The sequence below is a fragment of the Bombus impatiens genome, unplaced genomic scaffold (genome assembly GCF_000188095.3).
Source record: "Bombus impatiens unplaced genomic scaffold, BIMP_2.2 scf_0075, whole genome shotgun sequence".
Lineage (NCBI taxonomy): Eukaryota > Metazoa > Arthropoda > Insecta > Hymenoptera > Apidae > Bombus > Bombus impatiens.
This window is the reverse complement of record NT_176494.1, coordinates 209,015-228,156: the sequence shown is the minus strand read 5'-3', so window position 1 is coordinate 228,156 and position 19,142 is coordinate 209,015. Positions and strand designations below refer to the sequence as shown.

The 19,142-nt window shown below is 30.4% G+C and overlaps 1 protein-coding gene across 1 annotated transcript in view; it reads right to left on the bottom strand.

Annotated features, from left to right (window-relative positions):
• The window catches only part of LOC100750102 (serine-rich adhesin for platelets), a 134,543-nt gene that overhangs the window by 23,377 nt on the left and 92,024 nt on the right, over positions 1–19,142 (bottom strand). Inside the window, exon 8 of the mRNA XM_003485673.4 lies at positions 17,547–17,680. Coding sequence (XP_003485721.1) covers positions 17,547–17,680 — 134 coding nt within the window. The remainder of the gene's footprint in view (positions 1–17,546; positions 17,681–19,142) is intronic.

Below are 19,142 nucleotides of genomic sequence, written 5' to 3'. Positions count from 1 at the left end.
CTTCAATGTATGTTTTTCGATGTATTCGATAGATATAGATACTTTTGTTCTTGATATATATATTTATTATTTTCTTCTATGAAAAGATTTTATTTCACGAAAACATTTACAAACTTTTCCTATTAATTTTCATGATCATTCGAACGTGTATATTTTCAAGAATCCTCGAGAATTCTCGAGGTCGGTTTTCGAACAGATCGTCTACAATACCTTGTACATAGATATGTATACGTATGTATGCTAGCGCATTATGATCTGTCTTATCGGAAAATAATTGAACATCGAGATCAAGAGACAACATATAAAACACATTTTATCAATTTCTTCCTCACAGGAACTGCTGATTACACATCCTTCACTTTTTCAGAAAATCAAATCAATTTTTCGGCTTTATTTGGGAGAAAAAGAGACATTCATACACTTTACCAAATGTTATTTGATTCTTTGGAAATATAGAAAGACACGAATCTTCAACAAATCTTCGTGCGAACGATTATTTTTTAAACTTTTATATGAGAATCGGTATTAAATTGAGAAATCTTGTCGTGAAAAAATACCCTATTCAAAATATCCTACAATGACCAGCAGAAATAAAGTTTCCTTTAAATAAACAAAAATATTCTTTCGCTGTCAAAAGAACAAAAAAAAATTATATCGATATTTTTTTTGTACTACAAATCACCAATAATTCTGAAATTATAGTAAACACGTTTTAAGAAGTAACAGCTTCCTAAATGAATTATTTAAATGAATTATAACTTAAAATGATAACAAATTTTATATTCATTCATAAAAACAAAACATTCTCGTTTGGTACGTAGCTTAAAATTTTTGATCGATAAAGTACTACATGAGAGTATTGGGAACTCGATACTCTGTGAACAAAGTTATAGAAATATAAGAATTTCATCAAACACTGAAGTGTCTCGTTTATACGAGATAAAAATTATATCGTTGAAACATCTTTTTTCCCTGTTTTGTTTTCCTGTTGTGTGTTGTGTGATATCTCCCAATTATTCAACGATATATTAAGCAGAAAAGTTTCTTTGCTGTATTTTTAATCGTTTATCTCACAATTATTGATAAATTTAGAAAAATAACCCTACAATCCGCCATGGACCGTATCAACACGGATAAATATCAACACGGATAACAAATGGAAATATCGTAAGAAGATTTCGATGACACAGCTTTCTTCGGTACACTGTACGAATATGTCTTCCGAGGAATGGACGACTGATTCGAGTATCAGAGTATCACAGATTACTAATGCCACATTGGCATTGAACGCCCATGTCTACTAGCATTGAATACGAATGAGTTAAACACAATACACTCAGAAAAATGATTCCTTCTATGACATGATCTGTGCCCGATACCAAGTGAATCGAAAAAGCGTATCCTCTTTGAAATTCTAGCTCACAGGAGGAGGTTTAATTAAAACATTTTGAATTGTACATGCTTCTCTTAACTTCACAAAAATTTTAATGTGATAAAAAATTTGATCACAAGTAAATAAGTAAGGCTTCAAAATTTAAGAAAAGCATACTATTAATTACTTTCAACTAAATTTTTTCGGTTAAACGATGCTATTTTTGAACACTAACTTTGAGAAGGTAAATGTTGAATTAATATTGAAATCAAAATATCCTCTAAACTATTCAGTTTTTGGTACAAATATGCTTTGATACTGTTTTATTAAAAGTACCGATTAGTGCATTATTATAATTATTAATATAATTATTAATATAGAACTTTTCCATCTTTTCTTTTTTGTTTTCGTAGAATGTTATATATTATAGATACTACATGTTATATATACTGTGTATGATATACATATTGCACACACATAATAGATATCGTGAAGCATCGTAGAAATTAGCACGATTCATAAAATTTGCGTATTTAGTCCTGCAAGATCAATAATTTACATATTGCTAATCTTGTTTAATTAAAGATTGTCACTCGTCATATCGTTGATAGGATACTATGTATGTGGTATATTCGAATGCGTGTTGTATCGTTGTCAAGCCTTCTATTTATGGACTTCCGACTGGAATATGTATATTTTTGCTCGCTGATTGAAGAATTTATAACTTACAAAAAGGTAAAGGAGAAAAAAGCAGGAAAATCTCCTTTTATGAGAAACTTCGATAAAAATGAAGATGTTTTCTTATGGCTTCAAGCGATATTTTATTAAAAGAAATAAATATAGCCACTTTTTTCTAATAACTTAGATATAAATAATATTAATTGGATTATAGCAAATTGGATTTAAATAATATCTTTATTAGCTTCTGTCTAATAAACTTCTCTAATAAGTTTCATTTTTTAATCTAAATAGATTATAGCGAATCATGCTATGATTTATCAACTCTAGAATATATTAACTTCGGAATAACTGATAATTAATCAAATCCAAGTTAATGATCCCTACAAAAAGTCCAAAGAATATAGATTATTTTTCATTCACATTTCAAAGAAAATTAAAAAAGATAACTACATATGTACCGATCTAACTACCTTGCTAGCTTTCATAATTAAAAGTATAAAAACGTCAAATAGCTTAAATAGATATAACATTTTTTTTAGATTGTGTATTTGTTATTAATTTAGCTGAAATATATTGTTTACATAGATAGGCATACATAGAAATTCATTTTTCAACCAAAAATTCTCACAATCAATCGTTCACATTTACTTCTCTTCGAGAGAATTCATTGCGATAGAAATGTATCAGAAGATCGAGTAATACCTATCCTACGAGCAAAATAAAACGTTCACGGAATCGTACGAGACGTTCTTCTAGATTTTAGATTCTAGATTCTAGACGACCACGTTTCTTCCACAGTTCTAGTAAATTGCAGCAAGTTTACAGAGATTAGTTTGTCAAGTGTCTGCCGGTATCATTGTCGAGAGTTCGTGAAAACCGGTGAAGACTTTCTAATTTTCTCGTTGATTCTTCAGATTTTACGCCACGTTATCGTTGCGCGTATATGTATAACATTGCGAGTAGCAAATAAGTACAAGTTTCTTGGCAAAGTTCTGTAACGATACATTAGATATGCAAAATTGTAGACGGATAAAAGTAAGAAATATAAGGAAAATTTTAAAAATGAGCAACTAAATAATGCAATTATTGACTTGTCCCACAATATTGTATTCGGTGAAATATTAAGCAACTTTTAAATCTTAACAATAAACAAATAAGATTTCATTACATTTTTTTAAGCATATTATTTTTTTTATCTAATTGTTTGAAGAGAAATAACGGTAAGCATATTTTATTTCAACACGTTATTTCTTAGAGTCATTTTCTTTCAATTTCAGTTAAATGATATTAGAAGTAAATATTACTTAAAAGTGTCTATGTGATGCTTCGTTCAAGGCTATTTATAATTATTTATTAAAACGACCATATTTGCTCAATTCCTTACCCGTGAATAATACATGTATATTTTTCTCATTTATAACAGCTTCTAATGAGTAATAATAAAAATGTTATTTGAACAACAGGCTGCTTTCTGGTATACGAGTGTGATATCAATAATTCTTTAATATGTTGTCGGAGTAACACAGTTCGCTGTAACACAGTTTAAGAATTCCTACAACACAGTTTTGCTGTAACATGGGTAGAGAACAGGGGAAATCCCAATACACAACAGCACGTAATGAGAATTTTTAAGTGCATTCGATGCTTTTCACTCGAGGAAGCGTGTGCGTTGTCTGCGATTTGCTTACGAAAGTTTGAAATATTGAAATTTTCGATTTATTATTAATTCATAGAATATCAATCCTTCGCTCTCAAAAGCTTTTTCGCTAAAGGGAAGCAGCAACTCGAAAATTTCCTGACAAAAAGTCGATGATATTTTTACGGCTAACAGATCATCGTGATGAAATCATACATGAATTAACAAAGCTCAAAAGATGAGGATGTTTAGATGAAACCAGAAAAGAAACGCCTCCGCTTAGTGGTGTTTAGCAGTGACGAAGAAGAAAACATTATGTAATATTAATATGTTATACTTTTGATTAATTATTGGTTGTTCTAATACACATATGTCTCTTATTTATGAAAAGAAAATGGAAAAAAAGACTATAACACCATAATGTTTGCATAAAAGCACGTACGATATTTATAATTTAAATTCTATATACACTTATCGTAAACATAAAAGTAGTACTTAGGTAGAATCTTAAATAAATTTTCTTATAAAACCTTTAAGAAACAGAATATATACTGTACTTATAATATACACAAAATATGTCTAAAAATAATTCCCAGCACCTAAGTTAATTCCAAGTTTTTAACAATATCCCTATTTCTGTCGAGAAAAGGTAGAATCTGGTCTATGTCTTCCATTATGAATACCCACGCAACGCTACTCTACGCAATACCAATGCCAATATTTATCGACACGCAGAGACATATTCCAAACACGCAATAACGTGTTTTCCAATATGCTATACATCATAAATAAAATCCAAGTAAACATAAAAAATGTAAAAAGCTTAAGCTAAAAACAAGGAATGAGATAGTTAACACGCAGATGAGTACAAGCCAGCATCTAATAGCAGACAAAAGTTTGTGATCAAACAGATTTTTCACTTTATACGTTAAAAGCCATATTTTAAAGAATATCAACTAGTGTTATATAACTATATTACAAAAGCGCTTACATATTTCTTTTAACGTTTTCTTTTCGTTGCCATGCCCTTATACGCAATATTAGTTAACATTCTTCCAAATATCGCGATTATATTTGAAATATAATATAATATTGAAATATAATATTGAAATATAAAGTAAAAAATATATAATATCCAGCTGGAAACTTGTGTACACCGCTGCAGAAAAACTCAAAAGAATTCATACAAAAATACCGACAACTACCGACAAGCGATAATCATGAGAGAAACCGGTGTTTTCCGTGAATCACCAATCACTGGGTGCCTTCTTTTCTTTCCATGGGCGTAACTCTTTCTTTTTTTCTTCTTTTTAACCAACATACATATACAGACGAGACAAACGAGACAGACTCATTCGATCCGTGCCAAGAATAGTGATACCGTAGAGTAGATTGCCGAACAAAATACACGTATATAACAAGCACAATAAACGAACGCAAGATAGGACGAGGTAGGCGCCAACGATCACGATCAACGTGCTTATTTCACCAATGGAATTTCTGCTGCGAAACGCGGTGAGTTTTCAAAATATCGACGAATATAACAGTTCTTCCGCTTTGAGGGAGAATTCAAAATTCAGACTAATGTATGATTAAGAAAATTAAAAGTCTGGATTTTCTTTTCTTAGAAGAGGAAATAAATACATATAATTCAAGGGTTTTGTACGATATAAATGAAGTACATTCTTTCCTCAAAATGATACGACATAGATATAAACATAAATATCTGAAATTTATATTTATCTAGAAGGTTTCATTACGAATACAAAAATTGGTTATAACTGGATCGTAGATGTTTATAGAAATTCATATTTTTATTAGCATAATTATAAAACGGAATCAAACATATTAAATTAAATATTATAAATGGGTGCTATACTTGAATATTTTATACATGTATCTCCGAATATATTATATGTTTCCTGCAGTTTTCAATCTCTAAATATTTTACAAGTATATAAACATACACAGTCTTTTTGCATGTGTATGCATGTGTGCGGTCTAATTACGTAAAAAAGAAAAGCAGTATGTATTATTTGTAAACAACCAAATTTATACGAATTTAATTTAATTAAGAGAGAGATTTATATTCTGACACTTCACATTTAATCAAATTTGAGAAAAATATTCAGAGTTATTCAAACGTGAAGTATACAAAGAAATCTCGTTTTAATTTTCTTTCGGTTATTGTTTTTTTCCACAATTGAACAATATATTGTTAATGTATAATTTAATATTTCGAAGCACACAGATTTTTCTATCGTACTTTTATTGAAAATTAACTTTATTCACGAATTATACCTATACAGGTTTCTTAAATTAAATATTTTGTCACTTGTGCCATTTCTCCACCTTAACTGCCCAATTGATTAAAACTTTTTTATTTCTACCTGCAATCTAAGAACTAGTAATTATGGTAAACGAACCGTTTGTTACGATAAGTTAATAAAATTTGAAATTGCAGGATATGATAATATGCGTAACTTCCAGTATCTCTTTAGAAATACACAATAAAATGAATAAAATGAATAAAATGAATGATCGTTTTTAAATAAATTCTTTGTTTTTAATTAAATTCTTCTTATGGTTATTGCGTTTCTATCGGATAATTCGCAAATATGTATGTACTACGAAACAGCTCGGAGATCGATCGATATAAATACTGTCTATTTTTTCTGTGCCATTAGCGCCACAAAGAGAGTTCCTGAAGACATGCCAAGGCTTTGTAGAACAGTTCGAACCATGTTGTAATATCAAGAGTACTGTAATGTTATGATAGTATAAGTACCAAACTTCTCGATTGTGTTCGATTTCCTAGGATCCAATGGTTACGTTAGATCGGTGTAGCTTTTTTTATGTTGAATTTTACTAGAACCAGATTTGATTTTGTTTACATTTATATATACTTAGAAATATGCGAATGAATTATCTACCAAATATATCAAAAAGTATATTCTTTATTCTTTTTAAAATTAATATTTAATGGTAAATTTGTTATTATTTGCTGAAATAATCAATTTTTCCACTTCGTTAATGTATTAAAATTCATTGTGAATTTTATTTACATTGGGATTTTTATGAAACTTGCTTAAAAAGTTCGACGTTATCGGAATTAACACTTGATCGGTGAACTATAATACTTGTTAAAAGTTTCTTTCAACTCTCCAATTTTTAACTCTTTATTAAGAATGTTTAAGCAAAGTAAATATCGGAAAAAAGCAAAATGTCACAACGTTCAAAATCTTATAATTTTTCTCAAATGAAGTAATAAATTCTAAGAAAATCTTATTAATAATCTAAAATTTCGAAATAAAATTTTTTGCGGTGAAAGGTAAAAATAATTCCAAGTTAATTTCATAATTAACATACTTATGATTACACCTCTCAAAGAAAAAAGACGAAATATTCTAAATTCTGAAGAAGAGGAGGAATATTGAATTTTATTTATTAGTAGGAATTTGTTCCACACAACTGTTGATTTGACGCTATTGTATCACGATAAATTTTCGTTGACTTCGAGCTTAAAAAGGCGCAAATGAAATGATTCTAAAAATACAAGGTACCTCTTGTTTTTGGCGTGTATTCAACCACGATCGACCATGAAACATACTAACCACCAATCGATCAAATAGCTATAAATTATTAGAAATAGCGTGGACCGTCTATTCACACGGTTTTAAATTTACTACGAAGCATTTATTTCTAAATATAAATATCGCTATACTTATCCATTAAAACAAACTTTATTTGCTACGGATATTCATTTTTTAGTAATAATTGAATTCATTTAAATATCTAAATTTCTATTTCTAAAATTTATTTTTATTTTTTTTAATTTCTAAAATTAAATAAGTAAATAAATGTATTATAAATTATTTCCACGATATACATACATATATATGTATGTATATAATACATTTTAAATAAATTTATTTTGCTACGAGAAAATTAAACAAATTCGAGTAATTAACAAATAAAGACTATCGATGTTAACCATCGTTAAGCTTGTTCGTACATTGTTGTAGTTTAGTTTTCTTTCGTTGACAAATATAGTTGCACGGACATACAATTTGTGAAAAGACTGGATTTAAATGGGACAGCTACGCAAAAATTCCGTTAATGTAAGTAATACTTAAAGCCGTGTAAAATAGTGTAAATGACACGAGAATCATTGTCTATGAACGTGACATTTTAGATCACGCACACATCATTCTGATTCTACGATACATAAATCACTATTCCCTTTGTTAGTACCTTTACTTTATTTATTTGAAGCTATTAACCTATTTTTTTGGTTTACCAAATAATTATTTGATTTTTAGTCCCTTGATTCTGTGTTTAGGAAAAGGAAATGATTATTTTCTAACCTTAATGAATTCGCCACTAAAAATATTAACACAGCCTATAACGAAAATTATTTAGTTTTGGATAAACGATACGAAGAATTATGTTCGTTTAAAAAAAAAATGATGATTTCGCAGATAAATTGGCAAAGTTAAAAAGCTAAGAAATGTGGTCTTTGCACACATGAACATGAAAAGTTATTACGTATTATCATAAAGATCCAAACACGGAAAGATGATTAAATTTGAAAATAAACGTACAGAATTGTACGAAAATGAAAATATAGTTTGTGTGGTAAACATTGGTCACGTGAATTTTCCCAGCATCAGTATATTATCCTAACGAGCGTTTTGGATGATGACCGATATTCTTATAATAGCGGAATTTATTGCGAGAATCGTGAGCCATCTGCCAGAGAGATGTGAATATTGTTTGAAGATGCGAGCATCGTCAAACAATAATCTAAACATATTTGCCTGATGAAAATATTTACAAAACCGATCACAGTAAACATGGTCAGTCACATAAAGATAAATGTATGGTAATTAATTATCAGGACTAGAGAGAACCATTATGTACGTCATCGTGTTAAGTGAATATAAAACGTATAGAGAGCGTCACTCAAAATTTACATCAATATCATAGATATTAAAGTTTTTCTAAATATTAAACTTCTCCAAGAAACAAATTTATAAAATGCCAAACTTCTACAATATTAAGGAAATTTTTGACATGTATAATTTTCAAAAAACATACGAAAGAAAATTAAGTTATCTAACTATAAATCACCAACCTTATCAGGAATTTATAGGATCATTAACAAAATTTTGAATTATAACACGATTTCATGTTCAGAATAAAAAATCTAAATTCATTCAGAATTTTAAAACTTCATTCAGAAGTTTTCGATTAGGAATATTTTACATTAAAAAAATTTGGATGTACGTATGTATGTGACTAATGATTATCCAATACCTACAAGAGTAACCAGAAAATTTGAATTTAGTCAAATCTACATACATAATCGAACGTACATATATCGAGCGAAATTCCCTATCAATAAGAAAACCTTAATTCACTCTATTCATCCGGGACTGACAATATCCGAGGAAAGTTTCATTACTTCACGAGTGCTACCCCCACGAGTGCAATAATTCCAATAGGAAACAATGTCAGAGAAGAACGGGAGCAGGTATTCGTTCGACACACGTCTCTAGCCTTTAGCAACAAGTGTTCGTCATTGTCGTGGCGTGGCTGTCCATCGGTAACGAGGCCCGCAACAGCGTTCGCAGTAATGTTTCTATCTAGAAGGAAACATTCGCAACGGTCTTTGATCCTGCACGAATTCAATACCAACACTGACCTAGCGCATCGACGCATGCTGTCACTCTGACGACGCTCTGGCTCTTATCAGCTCGAAGGGGCAATTTATTCGCTCCTTCTTTCGCAAATCGGAAACTTTCCTCTGCACTCTATTCAACGATACGAAACAGACTGTTCCAAATAATTTTAACCCTGCCTATTGGATTCATATCAAACTCAACCAAACATTCTTCAAATTTGAAGAAAATTTCAAAAGCTATATGAAAGTTAAACTACTGATATATATACATGATTTATCGTTTCAATATTATGCTGAAATTACTCTTCGTTAGAAAGCGTAGAAACCGTTTTACTCGTTGAAACATCGAAAATTGATATACGAAAAGATTTGAAGATCATAGTAAGGTTAGAATTACGAGGCGAAGTGTTTGACGAAGATCCAACCTCAAAGTTCAAAGTCATTTATGTTTTGTCAAGTTTCCGGTGGTGGTAGCGGATGTTACGTGTCGAATTACAGGCTACCAACTATCGACCTATCTACCAAGTTTCAACGTAACGTATGAGAGGAAACTCGGGAAAACTGGTTCTCACACTTGACTAGACTCACGATCAAATTCACCTTGAACTACACTGACCTAAATCACTGTTACTGTTCATCGTCACATCGTCGAATACAAGAATTGTCTTTTGTTCATTGATTAACAAAACGAGTATTTAGTTTCTTCGTTGTCTCATCGAGAACTGAACTTAATCGGTTGAACATTTCAGGACGTACATTGTACATATAACGAAAGTAATACAATATATGTAAAATATCGTTACTCGAAAGTAACACGAAAATGTTCCTCGTGGACAATTTAGGCTGATTTAAATCGACTTGTGATGAGATTGTACAAAGTCGGAGGGGGGGCGAGGATTTTAGTGTCGCGGACAACACCAGCGCGGTCGCTCGTTGCAAACTGGATCGGCTTTCAAGCCGGCGCGGCGGAGTCCACGACACGTTGTGTCGGAAATTTACGGCGCATCGGCTCGTATGCGCGCGCGACACTCAACCGATGCAATTTCACGGACTTTCTGTTTCTTTCCCTGGGAAAGTCACGTGCGCCGCGTGAATCTTCATTTACGTTGATTATTCTGTCACTGATCCGTGTGCGTCTTTTGTCGCTCTAAAGAACTTGCAATAATATTTACGTATATGGATTATGGCTAATACGGTAAGACTTATGAGACTAATTTGATGTATATAATATATATAACAGATATGTATGATATATGTATAATGTATATGGTTGATTGATGACCCAAATTTTAAGAGTATAGCAAGGTTGGTCAGTTAGGACTGACAAAATCAATATGTGAAGCAATAAATAATATAATCGAGTATCGAATTTAATTGGAAAGTTAAAAATATCTTCATCGTTAAAAGGTAATAAATTCTAAGTATGATTAATCGTGATAAATAGTAAATCTTTGCAGGAGAATTATTTCTTTTTACTATGGAAGTCGTCTTTCATTATATGTTATACGGAACGCAAGAATATATCACATTTCTGAAAATTCCGATCTCGTTAAATACATCATGTTTTTGAAACTGTAAGATGGATATCTTTTTGGGGAAAAAAAGAAATGTATTTACATATTATGAATTTCCCTTATGTAGTTATTGATAATTTATATAAAAAAGTAATAGAATATACAATAATATAAAATTAAATACAGTTTCGATATCTATAACAACCATTACCGTACTCTACCAAAATGATTCCGAAACTAAGAACCAAAATGTTCCTACGAAACATAGATACATACATTCTAAAACCATAAAACATCCTACTCATATTCTTAAGTAAAATAATAAAAACAAGCTCGTCATTTTCTGTGAAAAACTTGATCAAAACTTGTAAATATTATAAAAATTATACAAGTATCAAAATATCAGAGTATCAGTTTAAAAAACGCAATAAAAATGAAAAACTGAGAGGACAACAATTTTCTGAAAATATATAGCAATAAATATTTGACAAATCAAAATTTCCTAGAATTCGTGAGTTACATAACGAATACTAAAATTTCGCGGCAAAACAACGATTATAGTAGCTCGCGCAAAGGCTGTTTCACAAGTGTGATTGAATGTGAACAAGTGAAATTGATGTCTGCTTAAACTTCAGCATGCAGATTACGAACCGTTTCTATTCGTTTATACTTTATACTTCACGAACATCGGTACATCTAAAAAGGACGCGGTAAAAATGGACCTTATCATGCAAATTATACAGCTTTGGTACACGATGAGTAATAGATAACGCTTGCGGCAAATAAATTTTTTTTTTTGAATCGCTTGATAGTCAAATCGATTTAAGATATGACCTGCGAAATTATCTCCGTTGGAAGTCTATAGTAAATAGATTTTTCTGTATATTTTTTCCTATAACACGCTATCGATAGAGCGTATCTTTCGAAGTATTTAAGTACATTGTACGTAGATATCATAAATTTTATTTAGATTTTTAATCCCTTTCATAATTTTATAATACCTTTGGTGGTTCGCATGATTTGTAAGAATTTATGAGTAACTGTACCCGAAAATCTATTCATATTGAGATTATGACATACATATGTATGGTATGTATTTAACTACGTTCATAGCGCAGACTGTAAACACTCTTTATCGTGTGTAGTTGTCGTTCAACTATGGATACACGAGCGATAAGGTTTCAGATAAGCGTAGGGGCATGTGCCATAAATGCAACGTGAATAAGAGAAAGTGATACAAAACAAAGAACTTATTCGAATTTCAACACGTATATGTGTGTATGTATGTGCGGAGATACATATATAATTTCCCTAAATATTTCACTTTCTTTTCAGAGCTGTAATTAGATCTTCTATATAAGCAGATTTTTCTTTGCTTATAAAAGATACGGTTGATTACTATTAAATCGCTGTATATGTTCTATCTGCTAGAGTAAATCTTCTATAAATTCAATTAACATTCGTATTTACACGTTATGTTATTTTGTTACGAACATCTTGGAATTTATTTATATTTACTGCATTTTTACGATCTTAAAATTATTTAATTTCTTCTAGCCAAATCGTTTTGCATGTAAAGAATGAAGATCTATTCGATCTATTCTAAGCGATATTTGTCAGTATAAAACCTTTCTGAATACCCCGCTATTAAGAGACCAATGGAAATAGTGGGAATAATGTATCTTGTATAACCTCTAGGAACACGGTTTATATCGACTTAGGTAGCAATGATACATTTATTATAACTAGTTTGCGAATTTTTATTCATTTGTATAAAATTTAAAGCTGTGCGAATTACATATCTATAATATATAAAATATACAAAGTAAAGTATTCGATATAATTTTTAATAGTTAAAGCAAATTTCTATCTAAATTTTGTTTCTTCAGTTGTGTTTATAAAATTCTAAATTTGCATAAAAACCTGCAGCTTAATTATAACTTTGATAACCTACTTATACATATAAATAAAGAGGCGGGCAGAATTTACGCTGCAACAAAATGTTTCTGATTCTAGTATGAGTGATAGGTTTTAATAATTGTTACTGACGTGATAATATAGTAATAATAGAAGAAAATATGACAATAATAAATATTTAATATAATGATATTAATAATAGAAATAATATTTAAAAGGACAGATTTATATATATAAATACTATTGTACTATTATTACTATTATAAACTATTGTAACGAATGTACTAAATAATGTAATTTTCAAGTTATGTCATGTTATAGGGAGTTAAAGTAAGCAAGTAAATGAAAATAAATAAATTTTAGGTATATATTTCGTGGTTAGAAATAAAAAACAATTCGAGTAAATAAAAGGGATTTTCGAAGAGCTTTGGGCATTCAATTTTTGTAAATAAAAATAAGAATACGAAGAAGAAAAGTAACGAGAAGAATGAAAATGAGAGGAATAAAAAGTTGCGGGAATAAGAATGGAGAGTGAAGAACATGTGTCTTACATTATCCGGCAATGTTTTTCAAGACTATTCGTAAACTTATATATTACTGGTAGTAAATTTTTGCACCCTTTCCACGACGCATATTTGACGAAGCTCCAAGAATACACCTTAACAAATCGTACAATCTTCGATTCTATATTTAAAGTCATGATAGAGTTTCGATAAAAACACACTCTTTACATATGTTTCCTAAATATAAGCATAGACAATATATAACTGTAACATTTTTCATATATATACAATACATACCCTGTCCCACGATCGTATATGTACACACGGCAGTCTGACAACTTCCGTAGTGGGGGTAACGGAGACTCTTACATGCACATGCGACATTTTACTATATGATCTCGCTGTGACCATATTTCTTTCTTTGTTTTCTTATTAAGAACAATAAAGACAGCTATATGGTCATAGCGAGATCCCGCGGTAAAATATCGCTTATGTGCATTTAGCCTTAATGTCGTGATCATGATCGTAAGATGCACTTTGCAAATCGGCAACTAGCCATAGCGTTTAAACTTTTACATTTAACGCCATTCTTCGGTGAAAGCAATAAAGCAGTAAAGAATATAAATGAAACTGAAGTAAAGTACTTTTCATAATTTTTCAGAATATATTTAAAGTAACTATAGAATATTTCGTGTGACACAGAAAATGTTGTGTACGGTCGTGCTACAGATTGAAGACACGAGGTCGCGCTGTACGACAAAGCTTCACAAATCGATTGAAGCATTTTACTGCGAACAAATTGAGAAACATTTCCTGATCTGTCTTATGCCTATAAGACTTAGCCTCAGCCACGGCCATATATACAGATGGGAAAATGTTTCTTAATTTGTCCGCAATACGGCGCTTCAATTGACAAGTTAGGATTCGTTGCATAACGCCATCGTGTAAAAGTAGTCAGAACCTTTCTTCTCTGCCTTTGGCGTGGAAAGAAAAAGCGATAATGATAATAGATACCAATTTCTGTCTTACATATACGATTATTGTAATTATACTTTTATTATTTTATATCTAACTTATGTCTGATAAATGTTATATAATATAAATATTTTTTTCATTATTAAAAACCTTTGTAAAGTCTAAAATTACACTATAATTTTGCTTTTACAATAAAAATAATATTGAAGTTAATAATATTGAAATGTTTCAATCATGTATACTTTGGAAGTGGCATTTACATGTATTACAGATAGAGCTAATAGTTACACAATTTTTTAACGAATTTAAGAAAATTAAAAACAAATTTACTTTCCAATATACACGTCAAATTTAAACATATTAAATATATGTATGCATATTTGATTTGGAAGTTGTGATTTTGTTAAACTTTTCGTTGAAAATAATACATATTTAATAATAGTTCGTAATTAATTCATTTAAAGTACAGTTTTCTGTATATATATATTTGTCTTAAATTAATGATAAAGAATTGTGAAAAGTTATTTAGTTCAGTCATTGAGTAAGCTTAGTGGTTTAATTTATATTTTTTACCTTCGATGCTTTCACCAAAGGATGGCGCTAAATACAAAATGCTAACTTCTCGACTGTAGCACTCTATGACGGCCGATCTGTAAAACACAATTCCCGACATTAAGAGCTCCCTCCACCGGAGTTTCCACATCTGTTTATACAACCGTATAGTATCCTATATCTCATTCATTATTTCATAATTATATATAGTTCAAATTTCTTGCACTTAATGTTGTAGTATCGTATGTGCTTGTAGTATGTACTATTCTATGGTAAATCGGTAATATTAAAAATGATATTAAAATTGAACATGAAATAAAAAATGCAGAGAAGAAAATCAACTGCATGTTAACAAATATCGATAAAAATGAACTTAAACTAGCGTCGATAACATAGAAAGAATAGTGGTTCCATCACTTAAGAAACATTATCAAAATGTCGTAGGTATCATCTTTACCAACTGCCAGATACTACTTACCGACCATTACAACTTTATGTATGTGTTTAATTGGTAAGAGAAAAAGCAAAATCATTAACGAACAATTTATGTATCAAATTGGTAACTTTTCATTTATGAGTTTGTCGCGTATCTCATTCATTTGACTAGATACATAAGCAGAAAGGATAACCTTGTCCTATTTCTCCAATATGATAAAGCACCTATGAGAAGAACGTTACTTCTTTTCTATACGATTCTATTGAATTTCCCTCTCTCTTATGTTCCAAGCTTTCATTGTGACCTAGATTCTTCTCGCGTTTCGTCGGACGATATATACAAATGCTTTACATATGTATAATGAGTTAGAGTAGAGGGAAAGACAAAAAAAATAAACGACTTGCGAACATTTTGTTTATGTTCCGTTAGTTATCCAGCAACCTTGTGCGAAAACCATAGCCTAAGGACACCATAGACGCGTAACGCGATGCAGATATTGGATATCGTCGTCTTGCAAACATGAGCTTCTTATCTCGCATGGAATGCGTGATAATGAAAATTTACCGCTGCGAGAAGCTTGTATCAGGGAGAACGAGAAAGAAGTGAAAAAAATATTTGTATATCGTTGTTTTACACTAATCGTCTTCAACTAAATACAACTTAAATTAATAATTAAAGCATACGAGAGCTAAGAAGTCAATACGCTTTGAACTCAGTCTTTAGATATATGAGATGTTCCATTTAACTTGCACGGTTGAATGTTGTTTTATTATCTAAAATCATATCAACTTTCTAGGACTATTATCAGCGACTACTTTTTTTTTATTAAAATAATGCACATGTCATGTTTATTTTATGACTCTGAGGTGTCGTTTTTCAGACAATTATCATGTTATTCGCGTATAAATTTCTAATACTAATTTCTAATAAAAGCATAGAGCCTATTAACGTAGTTGAATATAAAAAGAAAAGATATAAGAGAAGTTGATCTTGGAAAGCATCAGCATAGTTAAAACATTTCTATTAATGCGATTGAATAGGATAGATAATTATTACTATTATTTTCATTATTATATTTAATAGTAATTAATTGATTCAAATTAATTGAGTTTCGAGCTCACTAATATTTTTTAATGAAACTTTATATATTTTAATATGCCCTCAATATGCTCGTACATTTGATTCTCTAAATAATGGAAAGATATTAATATCTACTGAGAAACGTTTCTTTTATCTTTGTATCAATAGACTATAATCTACAGAAAAGCAAAAGCGTACAAAATCTTTATATCGAAATTTCTATTCGCTTTCAGTTTATTAGAAAACACTATGAATGTTGGCAATTTAATTTAACACATTTTCTTAATGTGATAAATACATGAACTTCTCGGCCTTCAATCGCCAAAATAAGAATAATTTTATGGGTGTTATCTATGTACGTAATATTAATTCATGCGCTAAGGCTTCATCCGCTTTCACCTTCCGACAAAATATTATCCGACATTCTTCTTTAAAGCCATCATAAATTACACATATTGTATAATAATAATCGTCTTGTTCACCATTATCTATTTATTTACCTATTTATATTATTTATTTACTATCTTATATACTATAAAAATATTTAAAAAGTAATAAAAAAATGATCTCGAAATATAAAAAAAAAACAATCTAAAGTGAAAATTTTCGATCGTGGTCTTTTCTACCAAATATATAAAATATTGTTTATTCAGTTTCATATTTTTGTGGCCATAATTAAAGAAATAGGAGCCACACAGGAATTTGTTTTATCCAATAAATACGTATTTATTATAATTATTAGAATTTAGAGTTATGGATGTTCATATAAATTCAAATTGTAATTAACTGAAGGCTAATCAAAAGAATAGAACTTAAACAGAGCTGTGTCTTTCATCTACTAATAAACATAATATACCATGCTTTGGATATTTACATTCACATTACATTTTACACATTTTTACACTTTTAAATATCTCGTCAATCCATAAACATCCGCAGTCTAAGTATTACAGTGAATATTTTGGGTATTTTTTTTAATTTTCTATATCTCTGCATATTGTATGGATGCTCTACATTCTTACATCCACAAGTCTATGTGAATGGAACATATCGCAACTATTGCAAGTTTATGTGGAACACCCTATATGTTACTTATCCCCAATAAAGATCTTGGCAGATAGAAATAGATTACGAAAATCAACATTGATGAACCAGCATCGAGTTATAAAAACTTAGATTAGAGTTAACACTCACCCCTCTCGCGTCTCGGAAGAGGATGGCGGCGTGCACAGGATCTAGACAAGCATCGGAAGCTCTATGAGGAATCGCGGGTGTACCCAAAGAGAATCGTCTGGCACCAGGATCCAAAGAGCTCCGTCTAAGTGCGCCTGAAATTTTCAATTCATATTTTATCGTTGGTTTAATATAATGCGAAAATTATAATTAAAAAACCGAGTGTCTGATATAAAATTATAAATGATAATAGAAATTTAAACTGCACGAAAAAAAAGAAGAAAAGACGTTATTGGATTATAATTTCTATTTCTATTTCTTAATTTTAGTTAATTTAATTGTAATAATTTTTCTATTAAATCAAATTTTAAATTAAAGTGAATGTTACGTATTAACGTTATATGTAATAATTAATATATGTATATCAATCTATTAATTGAAGCGTTATAGAATAAAATATTAACGAAGAAGAACCAATTTAAATTAAGAGAATATTGGTCCATGTAGATGTAGATATGATATAATTTATTTATAACAAAAATGAACCGACATGCTTAAAAATAGGAGGTTAAAAGATCACGATATTATTATTTCGAGTGACGAGCTAACTGGTTTTATAACATTAATATTCTTCTCTTCTTCTTCTTCTTCTTCTGTGTTTTACGTCACATGGTTCATTAAAAAAAGGCAAAATCAATCGTGGTTTACCTCGAGCCGTTAGAAATAACGGGGGGCATGTATGTATTAGGTTTTCCGGAAAGTTCGTTCCGATTTTCAAGGAAAATTCAAATGCAGCACATTTAAATTTCGGTATACGATTGAATTACATAGGTGCCATTTTGTTCCACAACATTTCTCTATCTTTCACGCAAATTGAATATTTCATCCTTTCAGAACTTCTCAGGTTTTTCGACGAAAAAATTTTCAATATAATTTTTTATATCGACAAAAGAGTTCAAGCTTTTACCATTAAAGGAATTTTGTAATGATCTGAAAGGTGAACATCTGAGGGCGCAATGTCTGGTGAATACGGTGAGTGGGGTAGCACATCCCAAACAAGTTCCAACGGCTTTTGTCGAGTAGACAATGGCACATGAGGCCGTGTATTGTCCTGATGGAACACGACGCTCTTCCGATTCGCTAGTTGCCTGGACGTTTTTGTTCAACTGCTATTTTTAATTCGCCTAATTGCGAGCAATACTTTTGCGAATTTATCGTCTGGTTGTTTAGTAGAAACACCAGACACAGGGTATAGCTTTTTTTGGACGAAGACCGCCTTTTGGGGTGGCTAAAGGTGATTCGTTCCGCTTTCCTCAAGATTTTTTCCACTCAACATTATTATAAATAATCCATTTTTCATCGCCCATCACTACTTACTTCGAAAATGGTGTCCCTTCGCTGCGTTTATAGAGCGAGTTGCAAATGGAAATACGATCATTCAGATTTTTTCCGTTAAATCGTGGGGAACTCATACATTAAAACGGTTTATATAGTCAAGCTTCGCAAAATGCTCGTGGATGGTGGATTTTGATATTTTTAATATTTCTGTTAATTCACGTGTCGTATAGCGTGAGTTATTCTCGATCAGAGTTTTGATCTAATCTTCATCAGTATGGG